Source organism: Narcine bancroftii, chromosome 1 (assembly GCF_036971445.1).
Source record: "Narcine bancroftii isolate sNarBan1 chromosome 1, sNarBan1.hap1, whole genome shotgun sequence".
Lineage (NCBI taxonomy): Eukaryota > Metazoa > Chordata > Chondrichthyes > Torpediniformes > Narcinidae > Narcine > Narcine bancroftii.
In genome coordinates, this window is record NC_091469.1 from 187752254 (window position 1) to 187778523 (window position 26270).

The following is a 26270-nucleotide window of genomic DNA, read 5'->3' on the forward strand; positions in this document are numbered from 1 at the left end:
ATACTGCTGGGTTTAAATTTAAGACCCCAGTTTCGGATTGAACCAAATCCCATTCAATCTTTAAATAAACTTCTAACTTAGAATCATCTTTATATCCTTAAAGATACCCAATTAGTGTTGTATTAATTAATCTTACACACTGCATAAAATTGGATCTAAATGCATGCTGGTTCAAACTGTTATAGGTAACCATGAGTTTATCTCCGATATGATTACCGCTAATTTGGTTTGGCCAGTCTATATGTAGATTAATGTTCCCTATGATCATTGTGTATTACTCTTGCAGCATATGCACTTAATACTATGTCCTGCATTTTTTTTTGCTGGTGTACGGTAAACTGCATTCAATATTTTCTGCCCTGACTGCTTCTCATTTGTCAGCCAAAACTACCATGACTGTTTGACTTTCCAATTTATAAGCCTTTCTTTTCTGCTTTTCTCAGATTCTGTGTTATCGGATCTACCATTCCCTCATTCCCATTTTGACTATCTCTTCTAAAAGTCCAATATCCTGGAATATTTAGTTCTCTCCCAAGGTTACTTTGTATACATTTATCTGTAGTATTTATTAGATTGAACAGTCAAACTCCCAGCATCCGGCACCTATGGGGATTGGTAGATGCCGGGCAAGTGAATTTTCCAGTTGCTTCCGACTGTGTGTTTGTGCGATTGCCCACTAGTGGCACTAATATCAAACTTCTGTATTTTGACCAAATTTATTTTTCACAATTGTTTTGCTGGTTGCTTGGATTCCAGATAACAGGGATTTTACAGTACTAATTTATTTCTATTTGAGACATACAATAATCTACCCTGACACAAAATTGTTTATTCAGATAAAGAGCCTTCAACCATTTTTTAGCTTACTCTGGATCTAATTGGCAGAATATTCTTGTCTGTCCCATCCTGATGGACACTGGTTTAGTTTTGGATTTTGCTGCTCAGTGGTGCTACCTTGCCCTATCGGTTTGACTTTCCAAACTTCCCTTGATAAGAACTTTCCCCTCCCCCCACTATTCGTTTTGAGCCTTATTTATTGCCCTAATTGTTTGATTTGCCATTCAAGTGAAGCTTGTCTCAAAGAAACAGTTTCCTCTATCTCTTGTTTTGCTGTCAGTAAACTCATGAATATTTTTGCCACAATGAAATGGAATGCCAAAGAATTGATTAGACCAGATCTTGCTGACACCCTCCCTCACACAACAAATCACCACCTCAGGTTCTTGCTGAGTTCAGATGCTGAGGACAAATTTTACTGATTCAGAGTTCAGCTGCATGGGCTGGACAGGGGCAGAGCCTCTGGTAAATTCATAAAAGATCTTCCCTTCAAAAGTGCCCTGAAAACTTTGATAGCTGGAAAAGCTCTTCCCTTAATGTTGCTTGCTATTAAAGTTTGTGGTGATTTTAATGGCTGATAAACACATCTGATAGAGAGAAGCTTACAAATTAAAAATTATAAATATCTTAATTATTGTTTTAAAAGGAAAAGATAACTTAAATATTAAAGTGAGATAATTAAATGAAATTAATTTTCTCTTCCACTTCCCAATTGTAATATTTCCATTGAAATTAATTGGAACTCACACCCGAGCAATTCCCCATCAAAACATGGATTTAATGTGGTGCTGCAAAGTAATGGATTATGTACTCTGAATCTGAGAGCATAATCTTGGTACTTCTCCGACTTCTTTGCTTGACAGCACATGGACAGAAATCCTACACTTAATAGATAAATGTATAAATAGATAAATGTATAAATAGATAAATGTATAAATAGATAAATGCCAGTGCTCCTGAATAAAAACCATATGCTTATCCTGATTAATAATTATTGTTTTGCCTAACCTTACATTGAAATTAATTCACACTGTCCTTGTAAAATAAAAACTATTAATTCTTCTGCACTTCTTATCAGAAGTATTCAAATTAAATGCCTTCACTGTGGTACAAATGTGCAACACAGTTGAAGAGTTTAGTTGCAGTCTCATTTATCTGAATTCTAAGTGTACGTCTAAATCCATGTTGAACACGAGCAAAACCAGCTGTTCATTTAAACAATAGTCTTGCACTCTGTCCACAAGGGATTCATTCTTTTCCAGTATTGCTGCCAAGTTTTGGTGCTCAGGTTTGAATTTCCTACAGCTGCTGCTACTGTGACCTAAGAATTCTAAGAGTACATAGTACAAAAGGACATGGAACATGATTATTTGGCATTCTACGTTATCCTCCCTTTTCATCCTTTCTTCCCACCCTGACTTCCCAAATACACACTCACCTCATCAATAACCCTGTCATTTGTGGTCCCACATTGTCCCAATACTGGCTATTTTCCCTCTGTCAGAGGGAAGCCTCTCTAGGTTTATCATCATCTCTCCAGCTCTCACACTTGCTGATCATCCTTTCCACAACAATCCCCAATCCTAGCATCTGGGCTGATGTTGAAGCACAAGATGCCATATTGGGATTTAATTAAAATTGATAATGATACTACATGCTGGCTTGTACTGCTGACAGATGTCACTCTTGAAGAGATGAATGATTGGACAGAAACCCAAAAGGAGAGCTTCCAACTGACAACAAAATTCCAATAATTCACCATCCGATTGTTTGGAAAACAGATTGGTTCAGCATCTGCTCACTGTGTGCTGAGTCCTGTGCGCCCTTCTCCTCACCAGGGCCTTGTCTGCAAAGCTTCCTCTAAACTCACTGATGCCAGTTCCCTGCATTTGTTTTGGTATATTGGGCATCTGTTTCCTGTGTTCCCTTTAAACTCACTGAGACCCTTTACTCCCCACACTCTCTTTAAGCACACTGTGGCTCAGTTCTCACACACCCTTTAACTTCACCTGGTTCACTGAAAACATTACTATACTACTGTGTAATATCCAAAAATATGAACTATATTTGTGTTGAGACATCATACAAAGTAACAACCATTGGCCAATAAATCTGTTGGTGTAGCATTTCCAAAGTCTGCATATACATACAGGATGGAGATTTAAAACTTGGCTGAATGGTGGATCACCAACAACCTTGCACTCAATCTCACCAAAACTAAGGAGCTGATTTGTTGACTTTAGGAAAGGAAAGGCAGAGGTATACAATCCAGTGATCATTGGGGGATCAGAGGTAGAGGGGGCGAGAAAATTTAAGTTCTTGGGCATCACTATCTCAGAGGATCTTTCCTGGACCCAACACACCAATAGCATCATGAAGAAAGCATGTCAGCGCCTCTACTTCCTCAGGAGTTTGCAGAGGTTTGGTATGACTCCATAAACCCTGGCACCCTACAGAGGTGTGGTGGAAAGTTTGCTGACCAGCTTTACACTAATACCCCTGAGTGTAAAGCCCTCCAAAAGGTAGTGGATTCAGTCCAGGACATCACAGGAAAAGCCCTCCCCTACAGGGAATGCTGCCTTCGGAGAGTACCAGCCTCACCATCTAGCACATGCTCTGTTTTCGCTGCTGACATCAGGAAAGAGGTAGAAATGCCACAAAACTCACACCACCAAGTTCAGGAACAGCTGTTATCCCTCCACTATTAGGCTCCTCAACGACAAACTCAATCAGAGATTCATTTAAGGACTCTTTCTTGTGCACCTTATTGATTTTTTTTTCTCTCTGTATTGCACAGTCAGTTTGTTTACATTCATTATTTGTTTACAGTTCTTTGTGTAGAGTTTATTTTTACACTATCAATTAATGATAATTTTGCTGTGCTTGTAGGAAAAAGGAATCTCAGGGTTGTATGTGATGAGATGTATGTACTCTGACAATAAATCTGAAACCTGAATCTGCCAGACTATCAGAGGTATATTGTACTTGGCTTCACCACAGCAGCAAAAATATTGAAATTAACATTTTCCAGTAGCCCATTATGGAGAATACATGACCTACTGAAATTTTAAGTAAGCACTCCTTCCTTAAACTGTGAGGAATCAGGGCTAACATTCATAGGCTGTTGACATATTTCCCTGCATAGCAAACTTATTCAAGCCCAAGATACCTCGCTTGTTGAGTTTCTTACACAAGCTTTATGTTCACGCACCTATTTTTCCTAAATATGTCCAAGGTATGTACTTTTAACCACCCTATGAATAAAGTATGCTTTGCTTCCATCATTTAAAATGTTGTAGCCTTGAAGTTAAAGTTCACATGTTTATTTGCTATCCTCTGCTCTTTAATTCAACCTGTTGATCACTGAAATTAAACCAACTAATTTCTTCCCTAAATCAAGGTGGTGAATCTCTGGAACTCTTTACCTTGGAGAGTTATTGGAAGCATTTAAAGTAGTAGGTATATTGTTTTTAAAAAGGGAAGTTGAGTGCTGAAGAAATGAGGTCTGCCTTGAACTAAATGAAAGTCATGGGCTAGTCCTGCTCCCATTTTCTTGTGTTTTCATGAATGTGAATTGGGATTGTGAATGTTATGTGAACAGATTTAGTGCGGAGGTGCTAAATCCCATGAACTCAAAGCTAAAATGTCAGCAAAAGCCATTTACATTTTATGACTTTGGGGAACACAACAAGGCAAATTAATTTGGAAATAGTATGGTCATACACTTTTCTGCAAGGCCTGACAAATTCAGTGTTTCAGATCAAAGTGATTGAGGGAAGACAAAGAGGCTAATATTTTATTGTTTAACACTCAGTCCTTCAAATTAAATTTAAAATAGGACATCTGTTGGACAGTTAACTATTTCACATTCTCTCTTTATTAATGTTTTCTAGGTGTTGAAAGGATTAAAGTGCATGACTATTTGGGCTTTTATGTTGGTGAGCAGGTTGCATGAGCCTTAACGAGGCATGCAATTTTATGTCCAAGTCAAAACATTTCAGTAATCTCTCTTTGAAAATTAACACATGGATTCCAGGTTTCTTCCCATAATTTAAAAGGAAAATCTACTAATGCCAAAAATCTGAAATAAAAACAGAGAATAATGCAAAGATCTAAATCAAGTAGCATCTGTAGAAAAAGAAATAAATGTCAACATTCAAGAAACTTCATTAGAACCAAGAGAGAAAACAAGTTAGTGTTAGAGGTGAAATTTCTTCAGACAGAGGTCACGAATCTGTGGAATTTGCTCCCACAGGCGACAGTAGAGGCGGTCAATGGGTACAGTTAGCAAGGAGGCTGATAGTCTTGTGATTAGTAAGGGTATCAAAGGTTATGGGAAGAAGGCAGGAGAATGATGTTGAGAGGAAAAAATACATCAGTGGAGCAGACTCGATGAGCAAATGGCTGAATTCAGCTCCAACATCTTAAGATGTAGAGATTGCGTAGAAGTTAGAACAGATAGGGCAAATGGAATAGGGGATAGGATGAGGTCAGTTTTGCTGTGAAGGTAAGTTGTCGATGAAACCATCTAGTTGATAATATTAAAACCAAAAATTAGTGAGAGAATGGGTGCAGTGCATTCTATCTGAAAAATGTATGGTGTTAATCATTTTAGCTACTCTGAAGGCACATCACAAGATTAAAAATACATTATGAAAATGAATATGAGCTTCAAGAACACCACCTCCTGCATTTTTGACACCAAGTTGCATAATATCCTGGTTTGGAAATACATTGGTGTCTAAATTCTGGAACTCCCTCCTTAAGAGTACTTTCACTAGAGGGGCTGAAATAATTCAAGAAGTTGGCTCAACACCACCTTTTCAAGAGCATTAGAGAAGAATTAATGAATGTTGATCTTGCAAGCAAAGCCCACATTCCAAAAAATGAATAATTAAAAAAAGACTATGGATAAAGTTGAATGTACAAAACATGGGACTATGGCTATCTGGGATGATTGAAATGTCATACAAGTATTTTTACGTGAGAATTGCTGTAGAATATGCTTTTCCAAAATCATTGCTTATGAGAATTACGTGCTAATATTTTAACTTACTGAATGTGAACATTTTTAAAAAATCAGTGGAATATACCATTTTACAAACTTAATTCCTAACTTAACTATATGTGATCATAGTTCACTACAAACAAGACAGAAACTATTACCCAAAAAATGCATAAATGAGATTCCTATCATGAATGTAAATCAGATTTCAGGTTTATTGTCAGAGTACATACATGACATCACATACAATCCTGAAATTCCTTTCTCCTGCGAGCGCGGCAGAATTATCACTAATTGGTAGAGCAAAAATAAACTGTACACAATGTAAGCATATAAACAAATAAAAGAACTATAAACAAATAATAAATGTAAACAAACTGACTGTGCAATACAGAGAGAACAAAAGAAAATCAATAAAGTGCACAAATAAAAGTCCTTAAATGAGTCTCTGAGTGAGTTTATTGTTGAGGAGTCTGATGGTGGAGGGGGAGCAGTTGCTCCCTGAACCTGGTGGTACGAGTATTGTGGCACCTCGATCTCTTTTATGATGGCAGCATAAACAGAACAGAGAGTGCGCTGGGTGGTGAGGGTCTTTGATGAATGCTGTTGCCCTCCAATGGCAATGTTCCCTGTAGATGGAGACAGTTTTGCCTATGATGTCTTGGGCTGTATCCACTACCTTTTGGAGGGCTTTACACTCAGGGGTATTTGTGTTCCCGTACTAAACAGTGATGCAAACAGTGATGCAGCCAGCCAGCACAATTTCCACCAAACCTCCCCTAACTCCAGAGGAAGGAGAGGTGCTGACGTGCTTTATTCATGATGCCATTAGTGTGTTGGTTCCAGGAAAGATCGTCTGAGATAGAGATAGTGTCTCCCAAGAACTTAAATTTGCTTGCCCTCTCCAACTCTGGTCCCCCAATGATCACTGGATTTTATACCTCGGCCTTTCCTGAAATCAACAATCAAGAGAAACCACTAAAGGTATGATATCACCATTATTATTTTTTAATCAAGAGAATTAGAATGCTTAAAGCACATTTTGGCAGTATGGTTGGTGTAGCGGTAAGCGCAATGGCTTTATAGCATCAGCGATTGGGACCAGGTTTGAATACCGTGCTGTCTGTAATGAGGTTGTAGATCCTCCCCCTGTCTGCATGGGTTTTCCCTGGGGGCTCTGGTTTCCTCCCACCATTCAAAATGTACTGGGGATATAGGTTAATTGGGTGTAAATTGGGCAGCATGGACTTGTGGACTGAAATGGCCTGTTACTGTGCTGTATGTTTAAATTTTTAAAAAAAATTAAAAAATCCTGATGCTCGCTAGTGGCTGACAACAAAAAACAAGCTGGACATAGTATACAGTGGACAAAGTGAATAGCCTTTTTTATTCCTAAGATACATATTCATTAGGATAGAACTGTTGAATGTCACATCAAATTGACCTTTGAAGTCTGGACTGGTATTTTTCTCCATATCCTTTTTTGCTCAGAGCCATAATCTTTGATATTTCTATAGCATAAACAACACTTAACCATCAGTTATCTTAGCATTTTTAAATACTTTATTAGAAGAATAAAGGGCAGCAGGTTAACACAAATGTTTTATGAACTTTAGTGAATATGCAATTGATGGAACAAATGCAACATATCTTAAAATTTTCTACAGGTATATTAAGAGCAAAAGGATTGAAAGGGAAAAAATTGGTCCCCTTGGAGATGAGAGTGGTCGGCTTTGTATGGGGCCAGAAGAGATGTAGGAGATTGTAAATAGGTGTTTTTGCATTAGTGTTTTACTCAGGAAACTGGCACAGAGTTTAAGTAAGTAAGCAAAACAAGCAGTGAGGTCCTTGAACTTACACATATTAAAGAGGAGGATGTGCTTTCATGGAAATAAGGGTGGGAAATCCCTAGGACCTGACAAGATATTCCCTCAGACCTTGAGGAAGGCTAATGTAGAAATTGTAGGGGCCCTGGCAGAAATATTTAAAATTGTTTAGCCACAGGTCTGGTGCCAGAGGATTGGATTGGAGGGTAGCTCGTGATGTTTGTTGTTTAAAAAAGGCTCCAAAAGTAACCTGTAAATTATAGGCTGGCGAGTCTGACATCAGTAATAGATAAGTTATTGGAAGGTAGTTTTAGGGATTGGGTATACAAGTATTTGGACAGCCAAGGATTGATTAGGGATAATCAGTATGGCTTTGTGTGTGTTAGGTCTCGTTTAATCAAACTTGTAGAGTTTTTTTTAGGAGGTTACCAAGAACATTGATGAAGGAAAGACCATGGATGTTGTCTCCATGGACTTTAGTAAGGCTTTTGACAAAGTCCAACATGGGAGGTTAGTCAGGAAGGTTCAGACACTAGTCAACTGGATTCGAGATTGGCTGGATGGGAGAAGCCAGAGAGTAGTGGTGAAATGTTGCTTCTCAGACTGGAGGCCTGTGACTAGTAGTGTGCTTCAGGGATCTGGATAATAATGTGATAAATTGGATCAGCAAATTTGCAAATGATACAAAGATTGGAGGTGTTATGGATAGCAAGGAAGGTTTTCAAAGCTTGCAGGGGGATCTGAACCAGCTGGAAAAATGGGCTTAAAAATGGCAGAAGGAATTTAATGCAGACAAGTATGAAGTGTTATATTTTGGAAGGACAAACCAAGAAAGGACATACACGGTAAATAGTAAGGCACTTAGGAGTGCAGTAGAACAGAGAGATCTGGGAATACAGATACATAATTCCCTGAAGGTGGTGTCACAGGTAGGTAGGGTTGTAAAGAGAGCTTTTGGCTTATTTACCATATATCAAAGTATTAAGTATAGGAGTTGGGATGTTATGGTAAAATTGTACAAGACATATGTGAGGCCAAATTTGGAGTATTGTTGCAGTTTTGGTCACTAAACTACAGGAAAGTTATCAATAAGACAAAAAGAGTGCAGAGAAGATTTACTAAGATGTTTCCTGAACTTCAGGAACTGAATTATAGGGAAAGATTAACTAAGTTAGGACTTTATTCCCCTGGAGTGTAGAAGAATGAGGGGAGTTTCGATAGAGGTATTTAAAATTGTGTGAAGTCTAGACAGAGTAAATATAGGTATGCTTTTTCCACTGAGGGTAAAGATACAAACCAGAGGACATGGGTTAAGTGTGAAAGGGGAAAGGTTTAGAGGGAACATTTGGGGTACTTCTTCAGACAAAGAGTGGTGAGAGTGTGGAATGAACTGCCAGATGAAATGGTGAATGTGGGCTCAATTTTAATTTTTAAGAGGAATTTGGACAGGTACATGGATGGGAAGGGTATGGAGGGCTATGGTCTGGGTGCAGGTTAGTGGGACTAACCTGTGCTGTAACATTTTCTGTTGAGTTTTACTCATGAACCAATTATATATCCTGGCATCAAACCAGGGGTCATTTGCTTCTTGTATCCTTCTTGTATATGGGTGCACATTTACTAAAGAAGTAACTGGACCAATTTCCATCTAATTGATAGCTATCTTTCCTATTAATGCTATTATTTTTGTCAAGCACTGTAAAGACACAAAGTTTTCTTAAAATATGAACTTAAAAATGGGTATTCGCAATATGACTTTTCCACTTCGTATCAAATATAAAATATCAACTTCAATTTTTAGTGGATGTACATATAGAGAAACAATTCAATTACTTACTAACTTCAAAGCAGCACAATATGTTCGTAATTCAGTTTCTGTGACTGAGATCCTCTCCACAACTAGATTATTTATCCCATTTGTATTTGAAATAGCCCACTTACCCTGCGGCCCTTCATTCCTCTCATTCCAGAGGATCCTTGAACACCTCTGGCACCCTGTGGTAGGTACACAAGTAACAGGTTGTAACAGTCATAATCACCTCATTATTAGCAACTGAACAACTTTGCATCCAACTTTATTATGAAATTTTAATGCCTAGCACAGTAGTGCCAGTCATATCTCATAAAATATGATTTGTATTAGTATAAAGGATAAACTTTTGATTCAAAAAATATTAATACATTCACATTTATTCAGAGCTGCAGTTAAATGAGCAGCAGCTTTAAAAAAAAACATATTTGACTGACACTTGGAATTTTTGTTATTTGGTTAAATTATGGCTGGTCATTTGTTTTCAGGATGGAAAACCTCTTAATAATTTCTCTTTTGCTAATTTATCCTGTTAAATATTTCACACTTGTTCATTTAAATGATAGTATCACCATCATCCCTTCTCTTATGAAGACACTTTTAAAATAGTCATTAAGAACCTCACTCTTACCTTTGTCTGGTCCTGATAGGTCCATGCTTTTATTAGTTTTCTTTTTACCTCATTATACATTCACAAATTTTTTCATTTTAATTTGATTTTACATTTGATAAAATTGTGATACAAGATATGAAAATAATTAAAGCAAGATATTGCCATTTAAGAATTAAAAATTGAGAGATTGAGGCCATTGGTGTTCTGATGTGAAGAAACAAAAGTGAGAAATTAAAAAGGTTTGGAAAATTATTAAGAATAATTTTAAAATCTTATTTAATCCAGTAGGATTAGAGGAGAGATATAGAGGGTGAAATAGAGGAGAAACAAGAGAAATGGACAATTATGCCACTTTTTGGGACACAGCAAGTTGAGAGGCAAAGAATAAGCAAAGATAATGGAGATGTGCACATGGATTTTTGCAGTTACTACGATAGATACATTATTGTCCACTGAATTTTTTTTTACAAGAATTTATTATGGTAACTTGTGTCAGGAACAGACACCTCCAGACAAGTAAAACCCTCAATCATTTTCTTTCCAACTAATCCAAAAGTAAAGTATCAGTACTTTAAGACATTACTTCTAAGCAATATCACCAAAAATATAGAACTTATTTATTTGCTCTTAATGGAAACAAGCTGTACATAAAGGTATTATGCAGCACAGTGCAGCACTTGGGAACATCTCAAGGACCTGAAAGGTACATAAGTGCAAGTTTGGCGACTCTCTTACCCAAATAGCTGCTAAGATTCTCTAGGTTCTTGCAAGATTTTTCTCCATTCTTGACAAGGATGTTGTTGGAGGATAAACTGGCAACATTATATTACGCAAAAGAAAAGGAAATAAAAGGTGAAGTTAGAAAAGCAAAGATAAGTAGCAGAAAGAAGATAAAAATGAAAGAAAAACAGGAGCAGAAACAAGATAAGAATTGGGGGAAAAAAGCTGAGAAAACACAAAGAAAATCAGCCAAAATCAGGATAAAGAAACAATTGTAAAAATGCAGGCTAAAAAGCAAAGTACTGAGAAGCAGGCATTCATTTGGTGTCACCTTATTGGCTATAGTGTGCATGATGCTCCAAATGGATGTCAGCCTGCCAGTATACGAGAACGTTATTTAAGTGTGCTGCTTAGTCCTGAATGAATGCAAGCTCCTTCAGTTTAGTGCACAAATGAGGGCACATGGTGCTGACAAACCTACATTTCAGAACTAACATTCCAGACTTTTGACCTCAAAAATACTCTCTGCTTAATCACAGGGCTGAAGCCCTTTTTTATCCAGAGAGAATTGAGAATGAATTGTTGGCAAAATTGAATTATTTATCTCATTATTCTGCAATGCGAAAGCAAGATACAGGAAACTCATTCATTCTTCACCTGAACCATGAGTGAATTGAATAAACACATCAGTCTTGTACTTCAGGTACTCATTTGTTCCCAAAAAATATTTTATATTTAAAAAATAAAATTCATTGAGTTTTATTGATTGGGCCATGGCTGGGAGCAAGGCGCAGCGGGGGTGGTTTGTGCCGTGGCAGGGGTAGCCCGGGCCCATGATGGGACAAGGTCAGGAGGGGTCTTACTAAGGTCATAGGTTAATTGGGTGTAAATTGGAAGGCACGGAATCTTGGGCCAAAATGGCCTGTTACAGTGCTGAATGTCTAAATTTAGAAAGTTTAAATTTAGTTTCCTGAAAAGAGACCCACAATTAAATCCAATAATATTGGGCACTTACTGGTGGTCCAATTGGTCCTGGAGGCCCCATTTCTCCAGGAGGCCCTGGGTGACCCTGAAAATTAAATAAAATAAAAAATTATGAATTTACTAAAGAATATTTGTATATGAGTTATTTATCAAAGTGATCTGTTGAGAATTGTAACAGTATAATAGCAACTTGGAATCTATAGATTGTTACAAATATATCCATTTTTCCAACATCTGGGTAATTAGTGCACCTTAATGTTTCATCTTCCATGTACCTTGCAATGTAAGTAGCAAGAATTTACAGTTACCGGGGATATGCACATGAATCTGATTTAGTGCAGACTTCTAAAAGCAGCAATTGGAACAGAGTAGATGGAGAAAATAACTATTCAAGACAATACGGTGTACTAACAAATCAAAACCCTCCAATCGTTGAGTCATATGTATATGAGCCAACCTCACCACAACATTTAGTTACACCTAATCAAATTCATATTCAGATTTCATAGAAGAAATATTCTATTTCAAACTGGAATAGTTAACATCTTTGATGATATTAAAAATGGAATAATGTAGATTTTAGCATTTTTATTTGGAAAAAGCTTTTAAGTATATATGTTCATTCATCTGAAGGTTATAGCACAGAAATATCAGGATACTGTATATCTGTGGGAATTTTAAAAAAATGGTGTTCATGCTGAAATACATTTTTCTCTAACAACTAAGATTGGCCATCAGTTCAACCTTCATTTTTCTGCCATTTCCTGTGAAGGAAACTACTTTCAATAAATAGTTCTGTCTTTTAACCTTCTCAATTCTCTTAGACTGCACTGTGCCAGACCTCTTTCTTCTGGCAAGTGAAGACTGAAGCATCTGTATTCCGCTTTTCTAGTTACATTGGCCAAGAGACAGTAAATACACAGAATGTGTGTTCTGGTTCCAGTGGGCAGAAGGGGAATGCCCTCACTCCCACAGCAATTATCAACATAAAGAAAAGATATCAGGTAAACAGATTCAACCATTCTAAAAATAGGCACCAGTATTAAAAACCTTTTTTTTAGCATTTCTGGGTGGGCAGCTAAACTTATGCTCACAACTTCCAGCTAGGAACTGAGAAGTTTATTGACACAAAACTCTTAAGCTGCATTCATTTAGACTTCCGAAAGCAGACTGAATGTGCTTAGGATTGGTTTGGCAGTGCAGACTGTAGAAAGACATGAATTAAAGGGAATTCACACTGGTATCTCACCTTGAAAGTATGCCAACTGGTGGAAATAATTTATCACAATAAGGTGATACATAAACCATATGTGGTTAACATGTCCATGCAAATTCTTAGAGCTATTTTCTCTCCAAACGCCAATAAATTATTTCTCAGTTGCACAGCTTTTATAGACATTCCCACTTTTAGTTCATAAAAATAGTAAACTTGATCATTTTTAACCCAATTACATCCTGAAGCATTACTGAGATGAAAGCTACAGTGCAACCATACCAAGAAAAATTGACAATAAGTTTAATAAATTTCCATGTGCATCAGTACCACAATATAGGAATCCATACTTGTATATAGAAAAAAACAACTGGAATGAACCTAGTCAATGTGAAATTGTATTTGAACTCGTATTCCAAATTTCAAAAAATCCAAATATAAAGTATTCATAAAATGTTTTTGTTAACCGTATCTATTACATCTTTTCAGCAGATAGCACAGTAACTCATTGTGTTGAATTTCCTCTCATCAAAGGGAAGACCACACATGCCATTGATATATTAGAAAAACAAATGCAGTTTATGTTTTAAAAAAAACAAAATGAACAGTTTGCAGAAAGCCCTTCCCTCTATTTTTTCCATACACCATAATTATTGATAGTTTATAATTACTGGACATGTATGAATAGATGCAAAGGGCATCTACAACCTATAGATAGTAAATGTCTTAAAAGACTTGGACACCTAATGGAAACAGACCACCCAAGGCTGTCGTCAACTTCAGTCATAAATACAGGTGAGATTTTCCATTTCCTTACATCTGGTCAAGCATGGTGGAGAATTCTGAACTCCCCTAGCCCAATATTTTATTTTCATTTAAATTAATAGAAGATCGTTGTTTTTAGAATATAACTTTTTGATGTGCACTCCAAGTTTATTTCAGGAGTATCAGATTCTTCTTTTACATCAACACAAAATAGCTCCAGTCTGCAGGGAATATGATACTTTAAATTAATGTTGAAAATTTAATGCTAGAAACTTGCACAAAAATTGAATGAGAACCTTGAATATTTGTGGTAAATCTATTGTCAAAGGCAGGCTTAGAGCACATGCAATTTTAATTTTACTATTTAAAAAAAATAACCATTAGTCAAGATTTTGTGGAAATTTCATCCTATCATGTGACATTAGATAAACTTGTCTGTACAAATATATTTTAACTTCTTTTTGCCCACACAAGCATCAGAAGCTTGTGATGCTTGTGTGACAAGAAAGGCAAAGGGACTACTAGAGCCTTGGTGAACAATGCTGCAAATGGTATATCCCCTTAGTTTTCTGAAGTGTTGAGCCATAGAGGGAGGAAGGACTGAAATGGACAGTGAATTAGAGACAATTAATTCAATGGCAAATCACATACAAAAAAAGTTGTGAACAGAAAGAATGGACAAAATAAAATCAGGAAACTTAAATGAAAGGAAAAATATGAAAATTAATCTAATCATTATTTTAAAATTTCCTAAAAAAATCCCAAGCTGATGAATGAGAATGAAATTTCACTTTCTGATCATTACCCATTATTAATGTTAATTATTAGACAGGTTTCTGTAGCAAGTTTTAGGATAATTAATGTGCAGCTCATGGGGTAATTAACCAGGAGATACCTTTTCTTAAAATTCTGGTAGCATGATGCAAATTGGCCAGTAACCTATTGATTCACATTCCATAAACTGCGAACTGAGTAGCACATCAGTAACAGCATGCGTTGCTTGCAGATATCTTCTGCAAAATCAGCTTCATTGTAATTTTCACTGTTCTTTCAACCATTTCCTTCTTTCACTCCAGATTTTGGGTCTAATTTAAATGCTCATTTGATTTTTCTTTTAGTCTCCTCATCTGAGAAATCATGTCTGGGAATCAGACAAAATTGTTATTAAGTAATTGTCTGCATAGAAATACTTGCATATGTGAATAATTTTAGGCACATATATCAATGACGTATCCCGTCACATGGGCAAAATGCATGTTTTTGTTTGACATGTACCATGATTGGCAGACAAAAAAATCTGGAAATCACTGTGTATAATCATGGGTGTGAACATTATTGTTAAGAACAAGATCACACAATTTTATTCCAATTGCAGATGAAATGACCTATCTGTATTTTACAAGATAAAAGCAAATATTATGTTCCATTTATTATTGGCACTGATCTCATTTTTAATGCCCATTTCATCAGTTTTGAGTTCTAGATGTTGGTTATGTTGAAACAGTTCCAGTTTTAGCAGACACATATTTAATTCTAAAAGAATTTTATTCATAATCTTAGCCTTTCCTGTTGGATTGGCTCCTTGAAATTTATAAATCAAATGCTGTAACTAGCAGATTAACTCCTTATCCTGCTGAATAGACAGGAATTCTATGTATCCGTATAATCTAGGGTAGCTGCATTAGTGAATAGTGTCCTGCACTTGCCTGGTTTGGCTGTTAAAATCCTCTATTCAACTAAACTGTTCTTATGTGATATTCTTTCATCATTATGTATCATTATTTTTAACCTATCTTGGCTAGAAGACAAAAGATAAACCAAAAATTCATCTCCAAGGGGTTCTGGCTTTAAAACAACATTAGTAAACTCTTTCAAAAAGCTCTAAAAATATCATGAAATTCATTAGTGGTAAAGGTACTTCCAAAACAGCGCTAAAGGTCTTCCATTTAAACAAAAATGCTCCACTGATGACAACATTCTTCATAATTTTGACTTGAGCAAGCAACGCTGAAAAGGTCACATCACAATACAACCATGACTCATCTGGAGAGTGGTGACTAAAAGTGAGTAAATTTGACAATAAAGGGACAAGGTTTGTTGAGTTCTCCTGTGGAGGAATCAGTGCCTCTGGAATGGCACTGACCTCCAAGATCATAAGGTGCTTTGAGTTAGTGACTGGTAATGAAGCACCTACAAGTGACAATGGACCCATTTCAGTTTGCCTATCAGCCAACAGATCCGATGACGATGCCATAGCCATAACTCTTCACTCCGCCTTGACCCACCTAGAGAATGATGCTTCATACACCAGGCTGCTGTTCATTGATTTCAGCTCAGCATTCAACACAATTATACCTCAGAGGCTGGTGGATAAACCGTTCTCACTGGGACTCAAGTACCCTTCTCTGCAATTGGATCCTGGACTTCTTGATTGAAAGACCATAGTCTATCCAAGTTGGCAGCAAAACCTCAAGCCCCATCTCAGGGTTGCATACGCAACCTGCCACTGTTCATACCTGCTAACTCATGAATTGTGCCAGGTTCAACTGCAACAGAATCAACAAATTTACAGATAACCCAATGGTAGTTGGTCTCATCAGCAACATGATCCATTGGTTTACAGACAGGAAGTTGAAAGGCTGATACAGTGGTGCAAGAGCAACAACCGGAGTCTCAACATGAACAAGACATGAACTTTAAGAGGATGAAGGACTACTCGCCATTACATATCAACAGCTCCATCATAGAGAGTGAGGAGCACAAAATATCCTGGCGTCCATTTAAAAATAACCCATACAGGACCCAAAATTAGCTTAGAAGGCACAGCAGTACCTATATTTCATATGCAGGTTGAGGAGGGTAAGACTATTGGCCACCATGCTAACAATGTTCTACAGGTGCACAAGAGAGAGTGTCCTGGCTGGCTGCATCATAGCACGCTATGATTGCTGCAAAGCATCATGTCGGGGGTGATTACAACTGCTTCCTGGAGTCTCTATCAATGCTATTTTTAGGGAGCGGTGAATAAAAATGGCTCAGAGAATTAGTGGGGATGCTTACCATCAAGCCCGGAGTATCTTTGAGACACCTCTTCAAGGAAGAGATACAAGAACGTTAAAAACCAGGACTGCCAGGCTGGGAAATAGCTTCGTCCAGCAGGCAGTAAGACTTGAATAATCCTAGATTTATTTTTATGTCCATTTAGTTTGGATTGCTACACCTACACCTCGTTTGTGTATACGGTGTATATACGTATACGTGTCCGTGTGTGCGCACTATGGTGCGAAGAGATGATGTTTCATTGGGTTGTATTTGTATAATCCAATGATAATAAACTTGAGCGTGAACTCATATGGAGCCAACTTTCATATGCAAATGGCAAGGATGATATCAGAGAGGATATCTTGCATGCAACTAAATACCCCAACCAGGTGTGATGAAAAAGCAGGAAGCACTCAGTGCAACAGTGAAGCATCATAGGAGTCATATATAGACTGTAAAAATCCTGAAGCAAGATTTATGTAAGTTAGGATGACCGTGACTTTGTTTTTGCCCTTAAGCAAATTACATGCAGCAATCAATCATAAGTGCTGTGCATTGCTCTTGCAGTTAAAAGTCTGAATCACCCTAACTCTCAGAACTGTGGGTTCAGGATCTTTCTAAGTTTGCTCCACTGAGATCCATTAATGTGACACTTTGTTGCTCAATGCTTCAGTCATAAAGGCAAAATCCTCACCAGGTTTTTGAGAATGTGATTTCTGCATTTAGGCCTCAAAGGGCAGGGCTCTCAAAAGTGCAGGCATTCATAGAAGATACACCAGCACCTGACAGATATTGCTCTGCAACATCTTTCCATGGGTACCATGTGTTTTGTTAGATATCCTTCTCCAATTTTGTTACTCATTTCTCACCTGATGAACATGAAATGTTACTCCTTTTCAAGGTTTTGTTTGACAACTCTAGCCACTTAATTTTGCTGAAACCATTACCACAGGAAAATAACCCTAACCTTTTAAATGAAGTTCAGTATGAGCCTTCTTCATTATTTAAAAGCTCTTTCTTCTGCAAGGAAAGTGTCTCATATGTGATTCTAATCAATATATACAGTACAACTCCGATTATCCGAAATGGTCGGGACTGGGCCTATTTCGGATAAATGATATTTTCGGATAACTGGTCATTTTTTAAAAACAGCCCAGTAGCAACAATGTTTAAACAACAAGGGAAGGTGTTTAAAGCATGAAATAATGTTTCATTCTCATCACAAAATAACCTGAACAAAAGAAGATAAATCCAACATCAAAATCTTAAAATTCTACTCAGAGGTTTTCCAAAATTTTTTCAACCTGTGATGTCAGTTAAGCCCTTAAAAAAATTCGGATAACTGAGAATTTCTGATTGTTTTGGATAAACTCATTTATCTGATTTTTTTCAGCAGCAAAATGACATAATTTCAGCATTGAAATTTTTCAGATAAATGTGGATTTCAGATAATCTGATTTTGGATAATCAGAATTGTACTGTATATTTAATTCTAAAAGAATTAGAAGCAGATTATGGGTATCTCGCTGCAACTTACATCATACAGGTGAGCCACCAGAAGGTCAATCCTTATAAATAATGGGAATTATCTCACTCAGAAATCTATGCAAAATTAATGAATGCCATGATTTCCATCTGCATCCATGCTTTGTTTTCTGGATACTGTCCAGCCATATGCTTTGAAAATGAAGGTTTATTAATGCTAAACTATTTTTCTTAGTTGAGAAGATAGTAAAGTTACCCTCTTCTAACCAGTTGGTAAAACAATGTTGTGCTCTAACAAAACAGACCCTTTCTATTCTTTGTGGGAAGGTACATCCTGAGGAAACCATGTTTGATGCCACTCATCAGTAAATAAATTTCCATATGTGGAGAGTCACACATGGAAGCCTTATTTACTGATGCTTCAGCGTGCTCTAATGTCACAAAACAAATATAAAACTTACAGCTTCAAGTCAATAAAAGCTTTTGGGAGGTTCTGTTCTTTAATTTTGAATACAGGGGAGACGTCTTACCAAAAGGCAATTTATTTTGTTAAAAAGCAGGATATCTTAACAATAAAATTTTTATACAAATGTGAAACTTTGCTTCGATGTTTGATAATAAACTATTATTTGAAACATTAATCATTTAATTGGACTGAACTTTCACAGATAACATTGAAATTAGGAAGAATTTAGAGAATAAACTGATATATTTAATTGAGGAAATTATTTCCTAATATAATTGAAAACTTAAGATGTAATTTCAATGTTGTCGGGACTAAATTCAGCCTGGTGATAAATTTGGGGCTTTCAACCTGAGATTTTGAAATAATCCCCCATGTTTCTGAATCAGCCGATCTCTCCATTGTTTGCAATAATTTATATTCAGTTTGGCCACCAGGTGGAGTACTTTTTTCACCAGGGTGCAGTAAGACACAAAAATTCTTGCAAAATTATTCTGTTTTTGAGAAGCACTTTTGTTAGTGAATTACTTTGACTGCTGGAATAATCAAAGTCAATCAGCCTGTATCAGAAAAATAAACTTTCTTCTATCTTTTTGGGTAGATACGGCTCTTGTATCAGCCTTCTTCCTTAGCCAGAGTCAAAGAATCACTGAATGATGCAGAACACAAGGTGGATATTTGTCTCTATCTACCAGTGCCAACAATTTGGTGGACTAACAATTAATTCAATATTCCTCCTTCCTCCTCTGGAGACTTGCTTTCAAGAAAATGTTAATCAAATTCTCTTTCGCAATTTACCTTTGAAACCTCTTCCATCACCATTATCAGATAGTTCATTCCAGATCACAAGAACTCATTGTGTAAAATAAAAAAATTCTCAGAGAATTTATTTTTCAATAAACTTAAATGAGTCTCTTTGAGTTAGAGACTCAACATTTTCTGCTTATTTAATCATCTCAGTATTTCAGGATCTTAAACCTAAGAAATACCCACATAATCTTCTCTCCAACAAAATATCTCCAGCTAATCCAAATGTTAAACTTCATTGGTATTAGACTGGATAGAAAATTGGCTGATAGGCAGGAAGCAAAGGGTTGCAATTAAGGGATCTCGTTCAGGTTGGCTGCCTGTAACAAGCGGTGTTCCGCAGGGGTCAGCCTTGGGGCCGCTGCTGTTTACAATTTATATTAATAATTTGGATTATGGAATGAATGGTTTTTGGGCAAATTTGCAGTTGGCACCAAGATAGGTGGTGGAGCAGGAAGTGTTGATGAAACCGAAAAGCTTCAGAAGGATATAGACAAGATTAGGAGACTGGGCAAAAATATGGCAGATAAGATACAATATTGAGAAATGTACAGTTCTACATTTTGGCAGTGCAAAAAAAAAATATAGGCTGAGTGCTATTTGGATGGGGATAATATTCAAACCTCAGGGCAAAGGATCCTGGGTGTCCTCATACAGGGAAACCTAAAAATTAATGACCAAGTGGGATTGATAGAGAAGAAAGCGAATGCTATGCTAGCATTCAATTCAAGAGGAATAGTGTACAAGAGTAAAGAGGTGTTGATGAGGCTCTATGGGACACTGGTGGAGTACTGTGTACAGTTTTGCGCCCCCTATCTTAGAAAGGATGTGATGTTGTTGAAGAGGATGCAGAGGAGATTTACTAGGATGATTCCTGGAATGCAGGGGCTGGCGTATGGGGAATGTTTGGCAGCTCTTGGAATGTATTCATTGGAGTATAGAAGAATGAGAGGGGATCTCATAGAGACATTTTGAAAGGTTTTGACAGAGCGGATGTAGATGTTTCCCTTGATGGGTGAATCAAGGACAAGGGGTCACAGTCTTAAAATTAGAAGTTATCCAATTAAAATAGAGATGAGGAAGAACTTCTTTAGTCAGAGGGTGTGGATCTGTGGAACTCACTGCCGCATACAGCAGTGGAGGCCAGATCATTGGGAGAATTTAAACAGGAAATTGATAAGTATCTAATTAGTCAGGGTTTCAAGGGATATGGGGAAAAGCCTGGAAATTGGAACTAGGTGTGAGCATAGTTCAGCTTAGTGTGGAGTCAAAGAACAGACTCAATGGGCCTAGTGGCCTGCTTCTGTTCCTTTATCTTGTGGTATCATTCATTCCTAGTACTATATTAGTCAATCCCTTCTGCAATATATTCAAAGCTACATCTTTCTTAAAGCACAATGGCCAGATTTGAGCATAATCAGTCAGAACATATGCATTTGTAATTGGAAAGTACGTTGGAAACAGTCGACTATTGCAGTGCAGGGATCAGGTTATTTCTGATTTCTGTGCCTGGCCGTTGAAAATTACAGGTCAGAGGTAAGCTAAAGTTCAGATGCCAGGACAGGTAACCTCCTTCTCCTATGCCCAGTCCAGCAGCAAAAGGCTGAGGAGGATTATTACCTCAAAAAGATGAGTATAGCTAAATGAATTGCTTATTTTGCTGAATCTTTTTAACTAATTTATATCTAACAGAAACAAATTCCCCAGGTCTTTCTGCTTCTAGTATCATTTTAAACTTCACTGTTTCGACGAAGGCCATTGAGCTCAAGACTGCTGAGCCATTCAATCCCGGTTGACTCTTTAATGAGTCTCATTTTCTTCCACTAAACCTACATCCCATGATTCTGTTTATATTCAAAAATATACCTTGGTCTTGAGTGCACTTTGCAAGGCCTTCAAAGCCTCCCTGAGTAGAGAATTTCAAAGATTCACCACTCTTCAGCTGAAAAAATATCGTCTCGTTTTCAATCTGATCTGTTAACCCCATATCTTGAACTTGACCCAAGTTGTTGAGTTGTTTGGATTTTGGATGAAATTTAAAATTTATGTATGATTCTGAAGGGGATCAATAACATAAAAGCAGAGATGTTTCCCCTTGTAAGGAAATCTATAACAAAAGGAGATAAGTTTTAGTCTAACAGGTTGCCAATTTGAAATGGTGATGCCAAAACTTCAAAAGTCATGCATCTTCTGAATTTTCTGCCCCAGAGTTGTGCAGCTTGGATAATTAAATGCATTCAAGGACAAAGTAGGCAAATTTTTGAACCACAAAGGAATTAATTATGGAGAAAAGATATTAAAGTATATTGACATCACCTAGCTAACTCCTACTCTTATATCTTAGGTTTTTGCTTTATTAGATAATGTGAATGCAATGATGAAAAGTGAACAGAGGCAGTAGAGAATAGTATGAGAAAGACAAGCCAGGAAAACATAAAAGCATTGGAATAGTTAAGCCCAGTGATAGAAAAGCCATGGATCGAGTATCATGTGAGCTGAAGCTGAGTTGGGCAATGTTAACTGATCTGAAACTTTTCCAGGGATCTGACGACATCGAAGTTTTGGTTTTGGAAAATTCTTTGGAAGTCAGAAAATGGGACTCAGGCAGAATTCAAGAATTCATAAAATCCAATGAACATTGTGAAGGATAATTACACCTGGGCTAATCACAAAACTCAGGTTTGAGTGTGAGCTACACACTTTAAATTGTGTTTTGGTAAGGGGCCCAAATTTTAATCCAGTTCAATCAATGCCTCTGTATTTAATGGAATATAGTCCCATAAAATGTTTGACTTCTCTCTCAAATCACAAAACTCATGTTAACATTAAGGGCCAATATTATTGAAAATACAGTTAATTTCTGGATGGATTGAAATTAAAAGTTAAATATATAACTACTGGATATTCTGAAACCTGTTTATTAATATTAAATAGAAACTGTTGAAAATATTCAGCATTGTTGACAGGAGTCAGTGTTAACAAAACATTAACTCCGCTCTCTACAAATGCTGCCCTGGCCTGATGTGTGTTTTCAGAATTTTCAGTTTTATTTCAGATTTCCAGTATTGGCAGTTTTTTTTTCCCCCTGAAGTCGCGATTATCAAGGATTGCAGACTTTATGCATTTCAAAACTTGCATTTGCATTATTTACATTTACAGTGGACATTACTCATTGTATATAATTAACAATTATGAGGCTAATTATTTTCCACCATGCAAATGTTTACATTGAATGGAAACTATCAATAGAAGTTCAGAAAACATCGACCAAAATGATGGAGAGAGGCCAGTGGGGAGGGAGAGAGCAAACTGGGGAGAGGCCGATAAATGGGAGGGCAAAAGTGTTGAAATATAGGGGAAGGGAAGGGGGAGGGAAAGGGAGAGGAAAGAAATGGTGCAGGGGAGAGGAGGAATGGAAGGAGGAGCAAGAATTGAGGAAGTGAATGGATGTGGAGGGGAAGAAATAGAGGACCAGGAAATTAATAAGGTGGGAGATGGGAAGATGTGGAATGAAGATAAGTGGGAAGAGATGTACAGAGAGAGGGAAAGGGTGGTGAAGGGATAGGAAGGGGATAGTATATGTGAAAGAGATTGAGTAAAAAAAGAGGTAAAGAGAGAAGAATAAGAGGTGAAGAAGAAGAGAATGAGAAGGAAGAACTGAATGGGAGAGAGGGGGGAATGGGAGGGGAAGAAGTCAGGAGGAAAGAGGGCAAGGAGAAGGGAGAAAAGGAGAATTGTGCAAGGAGAATGGAGAGGGTTTGTGGAAAGAGTCAAAAGATGTCAAGTGGATATAGGAACAGGAGTGCTGAAAGGGGAAAAGGGGTATAAAGAGATGGGAAGAGACACAACAAACCTACTCCTTACCATTGCTCCTTTAACCCCTGGAGGGCCCGGAGGACCAGTTTCACCACGATCACCCTGCAGAAACAAGAGCAGGTAGCCTTCAGTGAGAATTCCAGAACAAGGTTTACACAATGATAACATGAGAGACTACAGATATTAGAAATGTGAAATAGAACCAGTTAATAGTAGAAATATTCAACAGAGCAGGTATTTTTAGTGAAGAGAGAAACAGAATTAATGTTTCAAATGATGAACATTCATGTCTGAAATTTTTTTTTGACAACAGAAACACTGATTCTGTTTTGCTAATCAGAGATATTCCCTGAACTGATGAGTTTTTCCAGTAATCTCTGCTTTTATTTAAATTATTATTTTTAAAATTTAGATGTACAGCATGGTAACAGGCCCCTCAAGCCCACGAGCTGGAGCTGCCCAATTACACCCAATTAACCTACAATCCCTGAACGTTTTGAAGGGTGGTAGGAAACTGGAGTACCCTGAGAAAACCCACGGGGAGAATGTAGAAACTCCTTACAGACAGCATCAGATTCGAACCCAGGACGCTGGCGCTGTAATAGCTATGCCAACCGTGCTTGTATAGTTCTGATGAGAGTTGGCTAAAGTGAAATTTAAAAACATAGTACATTTAGGGCTTGGATCCTTTCTCTTAAGTAGTGTTACGATCCAAAATATCTCTATGGAAGTGGCAATTGGTAATGTATTCTGTCGTGCTAGTCAGTACTTCTGATGATGCAGCCTTCTCCCTTCCTGAACTGGGGCAGCACAATAGTGTTGGAATCTCCAGGAATGGAGCAATGATTCAGAGGAAAGAACACAATGACCATGACTATAACATGGCAGCAAGGTGCTTCAATATCCAAGCATATCAGCATATAAGCACATGAGGAAAAAAGGAAAAGTAAGATACAATGTGCTGACTGAATGAAGGATAATTTTCACGTGGTGTATAAGCCCTGTCAAGAATCTATTGGGCCAAATGGGTGGTTTCAGTTCTTCAATTTTCATAAATACTATCTAAATTATGCCCTTTTAAAATATGCTTATACATTATCCTTTACTTTAATCACCTCCAGTTCCTCACTTTGGTGAACTTTGCATCTGTTTCCAACAATTCCAGAATAAGTTGCATCTTTGATTCAATATGTCTGAATTATTTCTGATCTGTTATTTTACTAGGAACAGTCTGCATCTGTAAGTTACTAGAACTTATGAATATAGGAAAAGGTTACACATTCTATTTCTCCTTTGTTCATTGTTGAGCATGGATCGCACACACACCATGCCAATGAGAAGCAGATTACTGTATTGTCTTTGCACACAGCCTATTTTGTTCCATAATCTCACTTTTAACACAGATTGATTTTAATTTTATATACCTTTTCTCCAATCTTTCCAAGTTCTCCGATTGATCCCATGAATCCTGGCTCACCCTGGTAAAATATTTTTAAAAATCTTTCATTTTAAAAGCAATAACAAATGATTACAATGTTGTGAGTTCAGCAATTAATGACAATTTAAGTCTTGAATTAGACAGAGCTGTGACTGTGCATGGATTCTAAAGCATTTGTTGCTTCACTATTTAGATGATTGCCTTAAAAACTGTGGTTGAAGGGGTAGATTCCCATGGGATAAGATGGAATGCCCATATTCTTCTTCATCATCCAAAAATGAATTGAGTGATATAGGATCCTTCTCATCTTTTTCCAGCAAATTACGCCATTTGTGTCATTGTGTCATGTGTGGCAAAAGATCAGACCCATTATGTTGCCTAATTATGAAATTCCAGCCCAAGTACATTACAAAGATAATTAACTGTTGCTCAGGCATGTAGCTTTAATACAAAAGTTGTACAGTAAAACCCCTATTATTCAGAATTCAAGCAACTGGCAAAAAAATTTGCAAAAATTAAATAGGTTAAAAATACACAAGTTTAAAATTGGTGAACTTTGCCATTAGTTTGCCAATTGTTATGAGCCCAGAGGACCCCAAAACCCAGCAGCAAAAGATATTCACCAAGACAAATAGTTACTTAAACAAAAGTTGCTTTTAATTATCTTTAAACATGAAAACAGGTTCACACTTTAACTTATTATTATTAACTTAACTAACCTAACTTTACCCCCTTCTAATTCTAAGTGCATGTGTATGTAATGTGTGTGTAAGTTCAGAAAAGCTATTTGATTCAAAGTCCAATCTCACTTCTCATACCTCCAAGTTCACTAGTTGCAGGCAATTCTTATACTGTGCACAGAATTTAACATTTATGAAGTTCACCAGGCTTTGGTGCTTGAAAGATAAATAGTTACTGTTCAGGAAGGTTCTTGTTGGTTTTCAGAGAGAGATTGGTTGTTCACTGGATACCCACAACTGATTCGTTGCAACCAGCCCCTTCAGTGTCTTGCCCAAGAAACCGCCCCATCAGGGTTTTCCAGATGATGACCTTTTTCTTTCAGGTCACCACAGAGTTCCATTTTGTTTCTCTTATTTCAAGTGAAAAATTAAGCAGCCAGTCCTCTCCTCTTGTATGAACTGCAAGGACCTTGTGCAGGCTGAATTAAGCACTTCCAAATGTGGTTTTTGCACAAGCTTTCCAGCTTGTCCTGTTCCAGTCCCAGCTGCTGCTGAACTGTAAAACAGTAATTCTGTCTCTCAGAGAAAAAGCCTGTTTTACTCTCTCTGCTTGCAAAACCACATGACCCTCTTAGAACAGAAAGTTCCACTCCAGATAGTTTGTGGCTATGACAAGTTCTTTCATCTGTTGCCTTTTTGTAAACAATAATCCATTAGTGACATCTCTTGGGCATTTTCCAAAGCTTTTGCAAAGGCTCTTGGTGCC

General features: G+C 37.2%; 1 protein-coding gene across 5 annotated transcripts in view; it reads right to left on the bottom strand.

Annotated features, from left to right (window-relative positions):
* col27a1b (collagen, type XXVII, alpha 1b) overlaps nt 1-26270 on the bottom strand; it is a 474822-nt gene that overhangs the window by 173697 nt on the left and 274855 nt on the right. For all 5 annotated transcript variants that reach the window (XM_069885118.1, XM_069885099.1, XM_069885108.1 and 2 more), the window contains 4 exons: nt 24811-24864; nt 23435-23488; nt 11827-11880; nt 9610-9663 (listed from right to left, as the gene is read on the bottom strand). In XM_069885118.1, coding sequence (XP_069741219.1) covers nt 9610-9663; nt 11827-11880; nt 23435-23488; nt 24811-24864 — 216 coding nt within the window. The remainder of the gene's footprint in view (nt 1-9609; nt 9664-11826; nt 11881-23434; nt 23489-24810; nt 24865-26270) is intronic.